Consider the following 13,225-nt stretch of genomic DNA (forward strand, 5'->3'; position numbering starts at 1 on the left):
GGTCGTTTCTAACATCATGCTAAATACCCAATGACTAGGTTTACCTTGGGCCCCCAAATGATTAAATACGTCCTTGGCAAGAGATTTTGTTTGACTTGTGAGACATATTTTTCCAGAAAATTCTGCCACTTTTTGCAGGCGGTGTTCCCTGTAAAAAAAAAAATTACGCTTTGTCTCGTCAACACGAAAATCTGGGAAGTGATCCTAGCGTGGAGATGAGTCACAGAAGCGTTGCTGTGTTTGCATTGCGCGAACCCCTTGTCAAACACCGAGAGGACCTTGTCCCGATAAATATCTGTCATGCCGCGCTAAAGAGCGCTACACTTAAAAGGACAAAGATCACATCAGGCGGCAACACGATGGCTCCATCACCGGTGGCGAGGGCAGGCGGACTCCTGCTTCTGTATTTCTCCTTCTCATCCGCAGTAAGTTTCACCCCGAATTGACACTAGCTGTCGTCGCAAACGTTAACACGTTCTTTGTTTTGCAGCAAATTAGAGGAGACAACATCGCAACATCGCAACATGCAGTATGCAACATGAACGACGGCTTTGTGAGTATGACCCTTGCAAAGGATGGCATGCATACAGCAGAACACCGTCAAAGATGTTCTTCCCCTTTCTCGCAGGGAAAATACTGCCCCACCACATGCGGGGTGGCTGACTACATGCAGAGGTACACGTCCAGAGTGGACAAAGATCTGGACACCATGCTGAGGGACCTGGAGTCTATCTCTAATTTGACACAGACAGCTGAAGAAAATGTGGTGTACATGAAAGACCAAGCAACTTTGGGCCAGAAGACTGTCCAGCCTGGTAAAAGAAGTTTAACGCTTTGTTTTTTACCTCCCTGTAAACTTCTTTAAGACCAAAGGACCGTGTGAGCCCAGAGCCAAGCAGCAAACACGTCTTGACTATTGTAGAAAATAGAAAGACAGAAAAATATTATTAGCGAAAAAATTGATGATCAAGTCACATACAAAACATTGTATATATGTATATACTGTATATATAATTGTGTAAGTTATTAGAAAATTATTGTGAGCAGAAAAATAGGAAGAAAAAAAAAAAAGAAGTGGCACCCAATGTGATAAAAAAAAGTGTTAGAAAATAGAAAAACAATGGTGACATTTGGGGGGGGGGGAAAAATTATAATAAAATATATATATATATATATATATATATATATATATATATAAATAAATACAAAAACAATGGTGACATACCATTTATGTACAATATATACCGGTGTGTGTGTGTGTGTGTGTGTGTGTGTGTATGTATATATATATATATATATATATATATATATATATATAAATAAATACAAAAACAATGGTGACATACCATTTATGTACAATATATACCGGTGTGTGTGTGTGTGTGTGTGTATGTATATATATATATATATATATATATATATATATATAATTGTAATAATATATAAATATTATTATCCAAAAAGAAATAACAAAAATTATAAAGTCACATACAAAAAAATATATATTTATTTATGTACCATAAACATACATGTATAAATTTTTTGTATGTGACTATATATGTTTGATATGTATATTATAGATATATATTAAAAATATATATTTTATATATATATATATATACAGTATATATATATTTTATTTTATATATATATATATATATATATATATATATATATATGCAGATATGTATATATATGCAGATATGTGTGTATACATATACATGTATATAGATGTGTGTGTGTATGTGTATATATATATATATATATATATATATATATATATAAATGTAATCAATTAATGAGATCATTAAAAATTTAATATACATTCCAATAAATACATATACATGTCATTAATAATTAGAAAAAAATTATTAATCGGAATAACTACATAAGTAATAATTTTGATATTATTCATATTTTTTACCATTGTTGCGATTATAAAAAGACAAAAATGTGAAGTAATATGATACATTGTCCAGTATTTTTTTTTTTTTTTTTCCACCCAAGGATGATACAAATCATTAATAGATTAAAGATAAATTGTATAATTTTCTTTACAATTGTTAATATTATTATGGTTCATAAAGAAATAATTAATGACATTATTTCATATTTTGGTGTTTTTATGTGCACTTTTCCCACCGTATTATGATAAAAATACGTCGTTATTATAAATAAAATATATATTTTTTAAAGTGAGCAGAACATGGCTACAGAAGGTGTTGGCCTCCTTGTATAACTTCACTTTTCCCTTGCAGAGACCTACTACAAACGGTCGTCAAATATGCTGGATGACTTAATTCACTTTGAGAAGACGATCATTACGCAAGAGCAGCAAATATTGTAAGTGTACGATGACGCTGCAACATGTGTTACGTAACATTTGAATGTTGAGCAATACAAAGGAACCCCTCGTTCTGATTTCTAAACAATTGTTTGGAAGTTTATCTGTTGCAGAGTCAAACTGCCAAACAATCAAACATGGAGTGTTGCAGACTTGGAAGTTTTGTGCCATTTTTAGACACTTGCACCTCTGACATCAGAGGCTGCGCTGTAATTGTAATAATACAAAACATTTCCATTTATACAGCGCCTGTCGTCACCAACTTCTTATTGTCTCACTTTGCAGCGAACTGGAGGACCTCATCTCCTCCAACGACAGGAGACTTGCCGACTTGAAAACGCTCTCCATTCAGCTGCAGCAGACGTGCAGCAAGCCCTGCAAGGACACCGTGGAGATCCAGACCCTCACAGGAGCAGGTAAAAAAAAAAAAAATTCAAATTGACCTTCAGTTTGTTGTGTTTCCTGAATTATTTCCCAACATCTGTCCCCTCTCAGTGTTTAGTTTGGGGGCGGAAATCAATGTGAAGTAAACTCCTCTGTCGTGACCTTAAACGTAGAGTAAACAGTAACAAACATGTGACCTGCCAGGGCTCCCCCTATAGGTGACCATTGTCACTTCAGGTACTGTCCTAAATACTTTAACTTGACTGGAGCTGAAGCATTAAGATGACGGGGGGGAGGTTATTTGCATTTTTTTTTTTTACTCGATTAAGGATTAAGGAGAAAACAGAAAGGAACCATAGCTTTCAAAAGAACCTGTGTTGTCATGGCGGTAAAGAGCATAACGCCGATAAGTTGATTGTAAACAATAGTACGACAATTACGTTACTTTAATTTAATTTCAACCTCTTAGAAGACCTGGGACCTTTGTGGGTCTTTTTTTTTGCTTTTAAAGATGACTTCATGCAACAGAATGTTCATTTTGAATGTTATATGGTCACAGGGGTTGTAAATGAGTTATCCTCAAAATTTTAATTTACCGTTCTTTGCCAAGTTATTTTTTTGCACGAGCTATTGAGTGAGTATAAATTGGAGTACCCCGGGACCCTTTTGTCCCCCATTAACTCCCTTTTACAACAACCTTTTATCAATATGCTGTAAACCTGTTATTTTATAATGATTTTGCAATGAAAACCAAATGAATGTAACTATTTCCCTTTGAAATAAGTGCAAACCCTATTAGAGGTGTAGTTCCACCCCTCAACCACTAGGGAGCACCAGAGTACCACCGAGTACCATATATTCATATTAGACGTATAGTTGCTTTGAATCTGCCAACAACTTATAAGTAAAAACACGATATTTGTGAATTGGTAGTGACAAAAGAGTTGTGCGGATATGGTTCAAAAAACATAATGCATGCACGAACAATGCAGTTAAAAAAAAAAAGGTTTTCTTTGACTAAAAAGGCGAAAAAATATTTCAAAAATTTTTAAAAAACTTCATATCGACAGTTAGATCTGAAGTTGATCTAGAGCAGTGCTTCTTAAACCGTACTACAGGTACCACTTGTGGTACACCAAATAATCACTTAATTAAACATCTAAACAAAGTGTTACTGTTCAAACTGTGTGTACTGTTACAGCGGCCAAAACTATTGAACATACTTGCTTATCAAAACCTGTGCATTGTTTTTAATGAATACTTAGGCCTACTACGCTACTGTATTTTAATGTTGGCCACTATGGTGGTACATAGAGAGCCAAGTGTTTTCTGAGGTGGTACTTGGTGAAAACAGTTTGATAACCACTTATCTTGAGATTGAAGGGTTGAAAGTTAAGAAAAACAGAATAATAATATATATGACTTACTTTTAAGGCTGAAACCTTTTCAGAACCCCGGGACCTATAACAGTCATCACATTTTGGGGATCCCGAAGTGTTAAAGTGTGTGCAAAGCTATACAAGGCTGCTGACTAAGCCAGACACTCCAAATGCAGCTACTGCCCTCTTGAGAATTTATTTAAAAACTAGTAGTGTCACAATACAATGGAGCCTTGATACCAATATGATATCAGCAGGAATCATACATACTTACTTATTTTGTAGTGTAGAATGTTTAAAAAGGCTTAATCAACCGTCTGGAATGGATTTATGCTGTCTTTAAATTCAACTGGAATGGTAATTGTTTTTAGCGACACGTAGTGGTCACAATAATTAATTAGGTTAAGCTGATGCGGACACGTTTGTTCCTAGATATTTTGTAATACGCTTCTGCCTTGGAGAATTTGTAAGTAAAATGCAAATATTAACATTTTATAAAATGTGTTTTAAACTGCAATATTGTTTAATTAAAGACACATATTACGTATGTTTAGCTTGTGTGCTATTTTGTGCTTAGCTGTTGTGAAGCTGCGAGCTCCTAGTAGCCTATAGCCCACCAAAAATTACAAAATGACTACAATTATTTTATTTTCTACAAAAATTTAAGAAAAGACCAATCTTGTGTGCTTATACATTTGGATGCTAACTGGCTGTCCAGTTTTGCACATATAAACACGCTGCAGGACTGCTTGTATTGGAGCTTGTTTATCGGAGATTTTTCATGCGAGCCAATGTACTTTGTTTTATTGCTGATATCGGACTGATATCAATATTACACTCCTGTTAAAAACTATATCGGGGGTTGCCTACAGCCACATCTGTTGACGCCAATGTTTTTGACTTAAGATTATTTGCTTTTGTGGCTAATGCACCTATAGGCAACTGGCGGTTAATTGAATAAAGGTGTTAATTGGTGTTTACTAATCAACACAGAGCGGTTATCTTGAATAAATTAAAGCAGCCATGCTGATTAATGCATACTTGCCAACCCTCCCGATTTTCCCGGGACTCTCACGAATTTCAGTGGCCCTCCTGAAAATCTCCCGGGGCAACCATTCTCCCGAATTTCTCCCAATTTCTCCCGATTTCCACCCGGACAACAATATTGGGGGCGTGCCATAGAGGCACTGCCTTTAGCGTCCTCTACAACCTGTCGTCACGTCAGCTTATCCTCCATACAAACAGCGTGCCGGCCCAGTCACATATTATATGCGGCTTTTACACACCCATAAGTGATCAACAGCCATACAGGTCACACTGAGAGCGGCCGTATAAACGATTTTAACACTGTAACAAATATGCGCCACACTGTGAACCCACACCAAACAAGAATGACAAACACATTTCGGGAGAACATCCGCACCGTAACACAACATAAACACAACAGCACAAATACCCAGAACCCCTTGCAGCACTAACTCTTCCGCGACACTACAATTTACATCCCCGCTACCACCAAACACCGCACCCGCCCCCCTTCCGAATTCGGAGGTCTCAAGGTTGGCAAGTATGGATTAATGCAGTGGTTCTCAAATGGGGGTACGCGTACCCCTGGGGGTACTTGAAGGTATGCCAAGGGGTACGTGAGATTTTTTTTAAATATTCTAAAAATAGCAACAATTCAAAAATCATTTATAAATATATTTATTTAATAATACCTCAACAAAATATGAATGTAAGTTCATAAACTCAGTGAAGCACAAGCTCAGGTTTCTCACTAAAATGTCTGTCAAAAAGAACTGTGAAAAGAAATGCAACAATGCAATATTCAGTGTTGACAGCTAGATTTTTTGTGGACATGTTCCATAAATATTGATGTTAAAGATTTATTTTTTTGTGAAGAAATGTTTAGAATTAAGTTCATGAATCCAGATGGATCTCTATTACAATCCCCAAAGAGGGCACTTTAAGTTGATGATTATGTCTATGTGGAGAAATCTTTATTTATAATTGAATCACTTGTTTATTTTTCAACAAGTTTTTAGTTATTTTTTATATCTTTTTTTTTTCAAATAGTTCAAGAAAGACCACTACAAATGAGCAATATTTTGCACTGTTATACAATTTAATAAATCAGAAACTGATGACATAGTGCTGTATTTTACTTTTTTATCTCTTTTTTTCAACCAAAAATGCTTTGCTCTGATTAGGGGGTACTTGAATTAAAAAAATGTTCACAGGGGGTACATCACTGAAAAAAGGTTGAGAACCACTGGATTAATGTACTAAATATTGTTAAACAAAAAAAAGTATATGTCTCTATTATCATCATTATTTGAGTGTGTTTGAAAGAAACGTTAGGGATACTAACGCTAACTTTTGAAAACATTTTATGATAACAGATTGCCAGGATATTGCTAACAAAGGCGCAACCACGAGCGGCCTTTACTACGTGAAACCGGTCAAAGCTACCCAGCAGTTCCTGGTCTATTGTGAGATCGACAGCTTTGGACGAGGCTTCACGGTCATACAGAGGGTGAGCAACATGCTAATTTGATTTTAAGACAACATCATTTGTGACCACTGTACATTTTTCCGTCAACTAATCGACGGAGTGCAGAGTGTCTGACTCCGCCCACTGTCGTCGCCGTTCCAAAAGTCATATGGTATCATGGTTTTTGTAGTTTACATTGTAAAATGTTGCAAAGTACACAATCTGGATTATTCGTTTTTGTTTGTGAAGGTACTGGCCGCAGCAGTACAGTATGGGTTTGTGCAATATACTGTGGATTAGAGCTGGGCAATATGGCTGAAAACTGTATCACAAATAAGTGTTTCATATCAGTCCATATCGATAAATATTGATATTATTGAAAATAGGAGAAATGTTTATTAAATGTAAACATTTTTATTTCAAATGTAAATTTCCTCTGATTATAATCCCTCAGCTATCAAGGCAGACATGAAAGGAAATGTCAACACAAGCATGAAAAAAACTCAATTAATGTAAACAAAATTCGAAAATCACATTGACCCCTTAAGAATAACCTTTTAAAATGAAAGTGCAAAAACAAGGAATATGTAAGAAATGCTTAATAAAGTGTAAGAAAATAGTGCAAAGTGTGAAAATGTAAACTTAGAGAAACCTGAGAAGAACTATTTTCTGCAGGTTTAGTGCCAGGAAGGTACAGCTGTGCTCTAAAGAGTGAGCAGGGCTAAGGTGGCGTGGTATTCCCGGTTTTGGTGGGGACAAGTGCCTTGCATCGTTTACAAACCACATTGGTTTGACTATGGCCTGTTTAAAAAAAAAAATCCCCAAAACTGCCTTACTGTCGAGGTGACTTTTCCCCTTTTATCCACAAGCTCTTGGGGCGGTATAGCTCGGTTGGTAGAGCGGCCGTGCCAGCAACTTGAGGGTTGCAGGTTCGATCCCCGCATCCGCCATCCGAGTTACTGCCGTTGTGTCCTTGGGCAAGACACTTTACCCACCTGCTCCCAGTGCCACCCACACTGGTTTAAATGTAACTTAGATATTGGGTTTCACTATGTAAAGCGCTTTGAGTCACTCGAGAAAAGCGCTATATAAATGTAATTCACTTCACTCTTCATTTTTACTTTCTCTTCTCACTCCACCGCGACACAACAAGATTGCGCATTGAACTTGATAGTAGATACTGTTACATGATTGGCTGTTATCACGTCACTCCCACTGATCAGTGATCACTTCCTGTGTTGCTCGGTTACCAGAGAGCGAGTGCCTTTGTTCATGCAACCAAACTTCCCGTTTTTTCAGACGAAAAAAAAAATTATCGAACGCATTTTTTATTGGTATCGATTACATGTCTATCGCTAAATATATTGATATCGTTTTATTGCCCAGCCCTATCCTACAGTGATTAGATCAATATTTTTTTCTGGTCACAAAATAGTTTTTTTTGTCATTTCTGTTATTGTTCAAAAACTCAGGAAATAAGGACTTTAAGTGCAAAAACCAAAGGATTTAAATCAGAGTTGAGTGTAGGTTTTGTTTATTTTTAGTAATTTTGCTTAAAAGGGATATGCGGTAGAAAATGGATGGATGGATAATGTATATAATAAAAGGGAATATTGTAATAATTGAAATGTTTTCCATCCAGTGTTTTTTGTCTGATTACAATAACAAAAATGTTATCAGTCAATTATCTTACCAGCTATTAACAAAAAATTAACAAATAGATTGATAATAGTTTTGAGTAAATACTATAACCGGAAATGACACAATATGTTGCCGCATACATCAGCAACCAAATTAGGAGCTTTCATAACTAGTTTTGAAATGTTTCTGTTATCATTTATATGGCAAACAATATACCGTAATATGTATCATTATTGCAGGAGGCAGGATGGTAAAAGCGGCATTAGCTAAGTCAGGGATCGGCAGCCCAAAATGTTGAAAGAACCATATTGGGCCAAAAATACCAAAAACAAACCTGTCTGAAACCGCAAAAAAAAAAAAAAACAGCTTATATAAGTGTTAAAATGAAGGCAACACATGGTGTAAGTGTCTATATTGGTTATATTAGCCTACTATCAAAATGATCATGTGACGCAAACCTTTGTTGACAGAAATGTTGAAATATAAAATTATGGAAAACATTCATAAAGCGGAAGCTTTTCAGAGGGTGAGATAACTCCTGGAAATGACTGTCTTAGAATGGCCAAAGGTATAGATGTGCGTGTCCAAGTTAAAGGAAACGGCAGGATGTCTTCTTCGAGTGGATTTATTGCATTCTTTGCAAGATGGATAACGTTTGCTGTGGTCTGGAACAACATGGCACACAGACAACTATCAGAAATGCAGCCAATACTACATACAGATAATGTGTCATGAGACATGCAAATATAAATTAAATACATAGAGGACATAAGTCAAGGAAATTAAATATACCTCCAAACGAGGCACAATGATGCAATATGTGCATACAGCGAGCCTAAATAGCATGTTAGCATCGATTAGCTTGCAGTCATGCAGTGACCAAATATGCCTGATTAGCACTCCACACAAGTCAATAACATCAACAAAGCTCACCTTTGTGCATTCACGCACAGCATAAAACGTTTGGTGGACAAAAGAAGACAAAGAAGGAGTGGCATAAAACACGTCTTTCTGTGGCAGCGTCAGAGAAAGTCGTACATGTAAACAAACTCAGTGCCTAGTGGATAGTGTTTTTGATTGAAACTTTTATTAGTAGATTGCACAGTACATTACATATTCCGTACAATTGACCACTAAATGGTAACACCTGAATAAGTTTTTCAACTTGTTTAAGTCGGGGTCCACGTAAATCAATTCATGTCCGCCCTGAGATCAGTAGGTTGTGAGTTCAAACCCTGGCCGAGTCATACCAAAGACTATAAAAATGGGACCCATTACCTCCCTGCTTGGCACTCAGCATCAAGGGTTGAAATTGGGGGTTAAATCACCAAAATGATTCCCGGGCGCGGCCACCGCTGCTGCTCACTGCTCCCCTCACCTCCCAAGGGGTGATCAAGGGTGATGGGTCAAATGCAGAGAATAATTCCGCCACACCTAGTGTGTGTGTGACAATCATTGGTACTTTAACTTTAACTGTTGCATCACAGTCCACACAACTACGGTGAGTTCAAGGACCACTGAAATTAGTAGGACAAAACAGCGCTCGCCAAATTCTCTCATCAGTGAAGCATACACACAAACATATTAAACTGCGGGATTTCTAAAGTTTGTCCTCCTACAGAAACCATATTAAAACAAAATATATATATTTCCTCCCCTATTTTTCCATTTTCATACATTTTTGAAAAAGCTCCACGGAGCCACCAGGGCGGCGATAAAGAGCCGCATGCGTCTCTGGAGCGGCGGGTTGTCGACCCCCGAGCTAAGTAAACATACAGTACGTACGTAGTAACATTGACATAGTCAGAAAACCGTATCCTACTATTAAGACCGGTGCCACAAAGAAGGTGTTAAAAAGTGGGAAACTGTGGTTCAGACATTTTGGAACTTTTTACAATGAAAATATTTTTTTGTTTTTTTTAAAGTGAACCATTAGCAAATTGTATCGTACTGCTGCAACTGGCACCCCAACAAAATGTGCTGTAAAGTGGGACGGTGCACATTTCAGGCATTTTTTAATGATGGAAACGCAAACCATACTAGTGTGTAACCGGGTTCTTGAACAGAGTTCGCAAATAGAAAAGGTTGTATATTAAAGCAGACTTCTGCATTGAAAGTTATGTAAATATGAATAATCGGCTCCAGCCTGGACAATATATTATTGTAAGAGTTGGTACATGTTGCACACTTAAACGCTATACAGTACTGAATAGTAAACAAACATGACAAGGAGACGATGCATCAAATTTCTATTTAATTACAAAGTCAAAACAACAACATTGTTGTTGTCCTCATTTGAATCCACACTGCCGACACACACACACACACACACACACACACACAATATCACTTGCCAGTGGTGCACTCACAGAAGTCCAATTATTAGCAGTAAAAAATAAAATTCACTTTCCCTTCTTTGCGTGGAGCGGAGGGGAGAAGGGGAAGGCAGTGTCGACAACGCTGTGGATACTACCTGAATGCTTCAAACCACATATCGCTTGTCCATTGCTTTATTTGTACTCATATTGTGCTCGCAACACTGCAAAACATGTTGGAAGAAAAACGGCTAAAAATCACTAAAAAGGTACATAAAGTAACACAGTAGCCAACAACAACACTGTGCTGATTGAATGAGCCTTTCTTTTACACCTGTTGGGAGTGCATTCCATATTGATGTGGCATAGAAAGAGAATGAGTTAAGACCTTTGTTAGATCGGAATCTGGGTTTAACGTGGTTAGTGGAGCTCCCCCTGGTGTTGTGGTTATGGCGGTCATTTACGTTATGGAAGTAGTTTGACATGTACTTCGGTATCAGGGAGGTGTAGCGGATTTTAAAGACTGTTTCCATGGGTGCTTATTGTTTCCACCTGTCTCTGATTGGTGGTCGGGACGCTCACCTGTTTCCCGAGCACTAATCAGAGCACTATTTATTCCAGCCTGTTCCGATCAGTCAGTCTGGCTTCCTAATTTGCCTTATGCAACAGCTGACGATAGTATTGATTCCTGCTTTGTATACTAGCTTCCACGCTAGGTTCTTTTGTTCGCTAGATCCCACGCTAGCCCCCCTTAGTTTTTGCCCTTTTTGTTTGTTCCCGTCTGATTTATTTCTAAAATAAATCATGTCCTACCTGCACGCTGTGTCCGAAGTCCGTCTGCATCCTGGGAGAACAAACCCCGCATCATTATGCGACCCGGTCGCCACAGATATAATTCCAAAAAGGACAAAAGCCCCAAATAGAATCCTTACCAGAACAAAGTAGAGAATCTAGTTCATTAGTGACTCCAACTACGTGGCACAAGACAGAACACTTTGGCTTGTGTCCGCAGAGACGTGACGGAAGCGTGGACTTCCACAAGAACTGGATCCAGTACAAAGAAGGCTTTGGCTACCTCTCGCCAGACGACACCACCGAGTTCTGGCTGGGCAACGAGAAGCTCCACCTGCTGACTACCAGCTCCACCATCCCAACTGTGCTGAGGATAGAGATTGTCGACTGGCAAGGCAACAAAAAGTACGACAACGTGGACCCGCCGAGCGTGGACAAGAAAAGCTAACCGCTTTGAGCTGATTTTTTTTCCCCAGGTACGCCGACTACGCCATGGTCCGGATCGGTGCGGAGGCTGACATGTACCGCCTGCAGTATGGCTACTACATGGCCGGTGACGCCGGGGACGCTTTCGACGGCTTCGACTTCGGCGACGACCCCAGCGACAAGTTCTACACGTCGCACAACGGCATGCAGTTCAGCACCTCGGACAAGGACAACGACAAATACAACGGCAACTGCGCCAAGCAGGACGGCTCGGGCTGGTGGATGAACAGGTGCCACGCCGCCCACCTGAACGGCAAATACTACCAGGGTGAGTGCGCGGGACTTTTGCTTTTTCCAAAAAGTAGTCAGCGCTCCAGTCTGAGCGAGCTCTCCTCCCCCAGGCGGGAGGTACACGGAGAAGGACGCCGGCGAGTACGGCTTCGACAACGGCATCATTTGGGTGACGTGGCACGACCGCTGGTACTCACTGAAGGAAACCACCATGAAGATCATCCCTGTAACCAACATCGCGGCGGGCGGCGGACAGCAGACGGGGGTGAAGCAGTTTGGCATCACTCCGTAAAGAATAAATCAATACTTACTAAGGAAGAGGCTTTTGTCTTCTTTTTCCTATGGAGGTTCAAATGATACCGAAGTAAATAAATAAATACATCTTTAAATAATTACTTCAATCTGTCATCAATTTAAGATTACAAAAAAACTAAAAAATGTGTTGTTAAATATCAATAATTTCATGTAAATGTTTATTGATTTACATATTTGAATTATTGAATTAATTATTCCATGTTTTTATTAATATTTTATTACTTCAGGATTGTATTATTTAATGATGTATTTAATAATTTTTTATTTATTTAATTGAATATTTCATGAACCCGTGTGGCGGCTTCATTAATTTATTTTATTCGTCAAAGTCGATAATTGAATTAAAGTCAATAAATAATTGTCAGGTTCAAACACTGATGACATCTTAAACAGACAAAGAAGCAGGGAATTAAACAGAGACAGAATTAAATTTAGCTCAGTTGAGGAGAAACGTCTGGGCTGTACTCTTGTACAGTCTCCCACCACACTCTGACGAAAGATTGTATGCCTCCTCTTTTATTTGGACTTTCCCTGATTACATGGCAACAGCTGTTTCTAAAGGAAGGGGGTTGTAAACAGCCGCTGCCTTTGGTCACAAAACAGTTCAAAGAAAAGGTGCCTGGAGGGGAGTCAGGCCCCGCTTCCTCTCCGCTTTGTAGATCTCGGGTCAAGACAAAATCTTCCTGTGGATTACAATACATCAAAGAAACCGGCACCTTCATGTCGCTTCCCATCCTACACAGTGGAGTTTTACAAGCCTTTTGCTTGGTAGGATCAAAAACAGCTTTTGTCCTCTCGCCGGGAATTCATGGCAACACAAAGTTTTGTGATAACTTAGATACAA

The 13,225-nt window shown here is 38.4% G+C and overlaps 1 protein-coding gene across 1 annotated transcript; it reads left to right on the forward strand.

Moving 5' to 3' along the window:
* The first annotated feature begins 267 nt into the window (after positions 1-267).
* fgg (fibrinogen gamma chain) lies at positions 268-12,380 on the forward strand. Its single transcript, XM_061984122.1, has 9 exons — positions 268-425; positions 491-553; positions 629-815; positions 2,259-2,343; positions 2,630-2,760; positions 6,510-6,643; positions 11,570-11,754; positions 11,826-12,103; positions 12,177-12,380. Exons 1-9 carry the CDS (start codon positions 360-362, stop codon positions 12,356-12,358), a joined length of 1,311 nt encoding a protein of 436 aa, XP_061840106.1. The 5' UTR covers positions 268-359; the 3' UTR covers positions 12,359-12,380.
* Positions 12,381-13,225: the final 845 nt, after the last annotated feature.

The sequence above is a fragment of the Nerophis lumbriciformis genome, linkage group LG25 (assembly GCF_033978685.3).
Source record: "Nerophis lumbriciformis linkage group LG25, RoL_Nlum_v2.1, whole genome shotgun sequence".
In the NCBI taxonomy this organism is placed as follows: Eukaryota; Metazoa; Chordata; class Actinopteri; order Syngnathiformes; family Syngnathidae; genus Nerophis; species Nerophis lumbriciformis.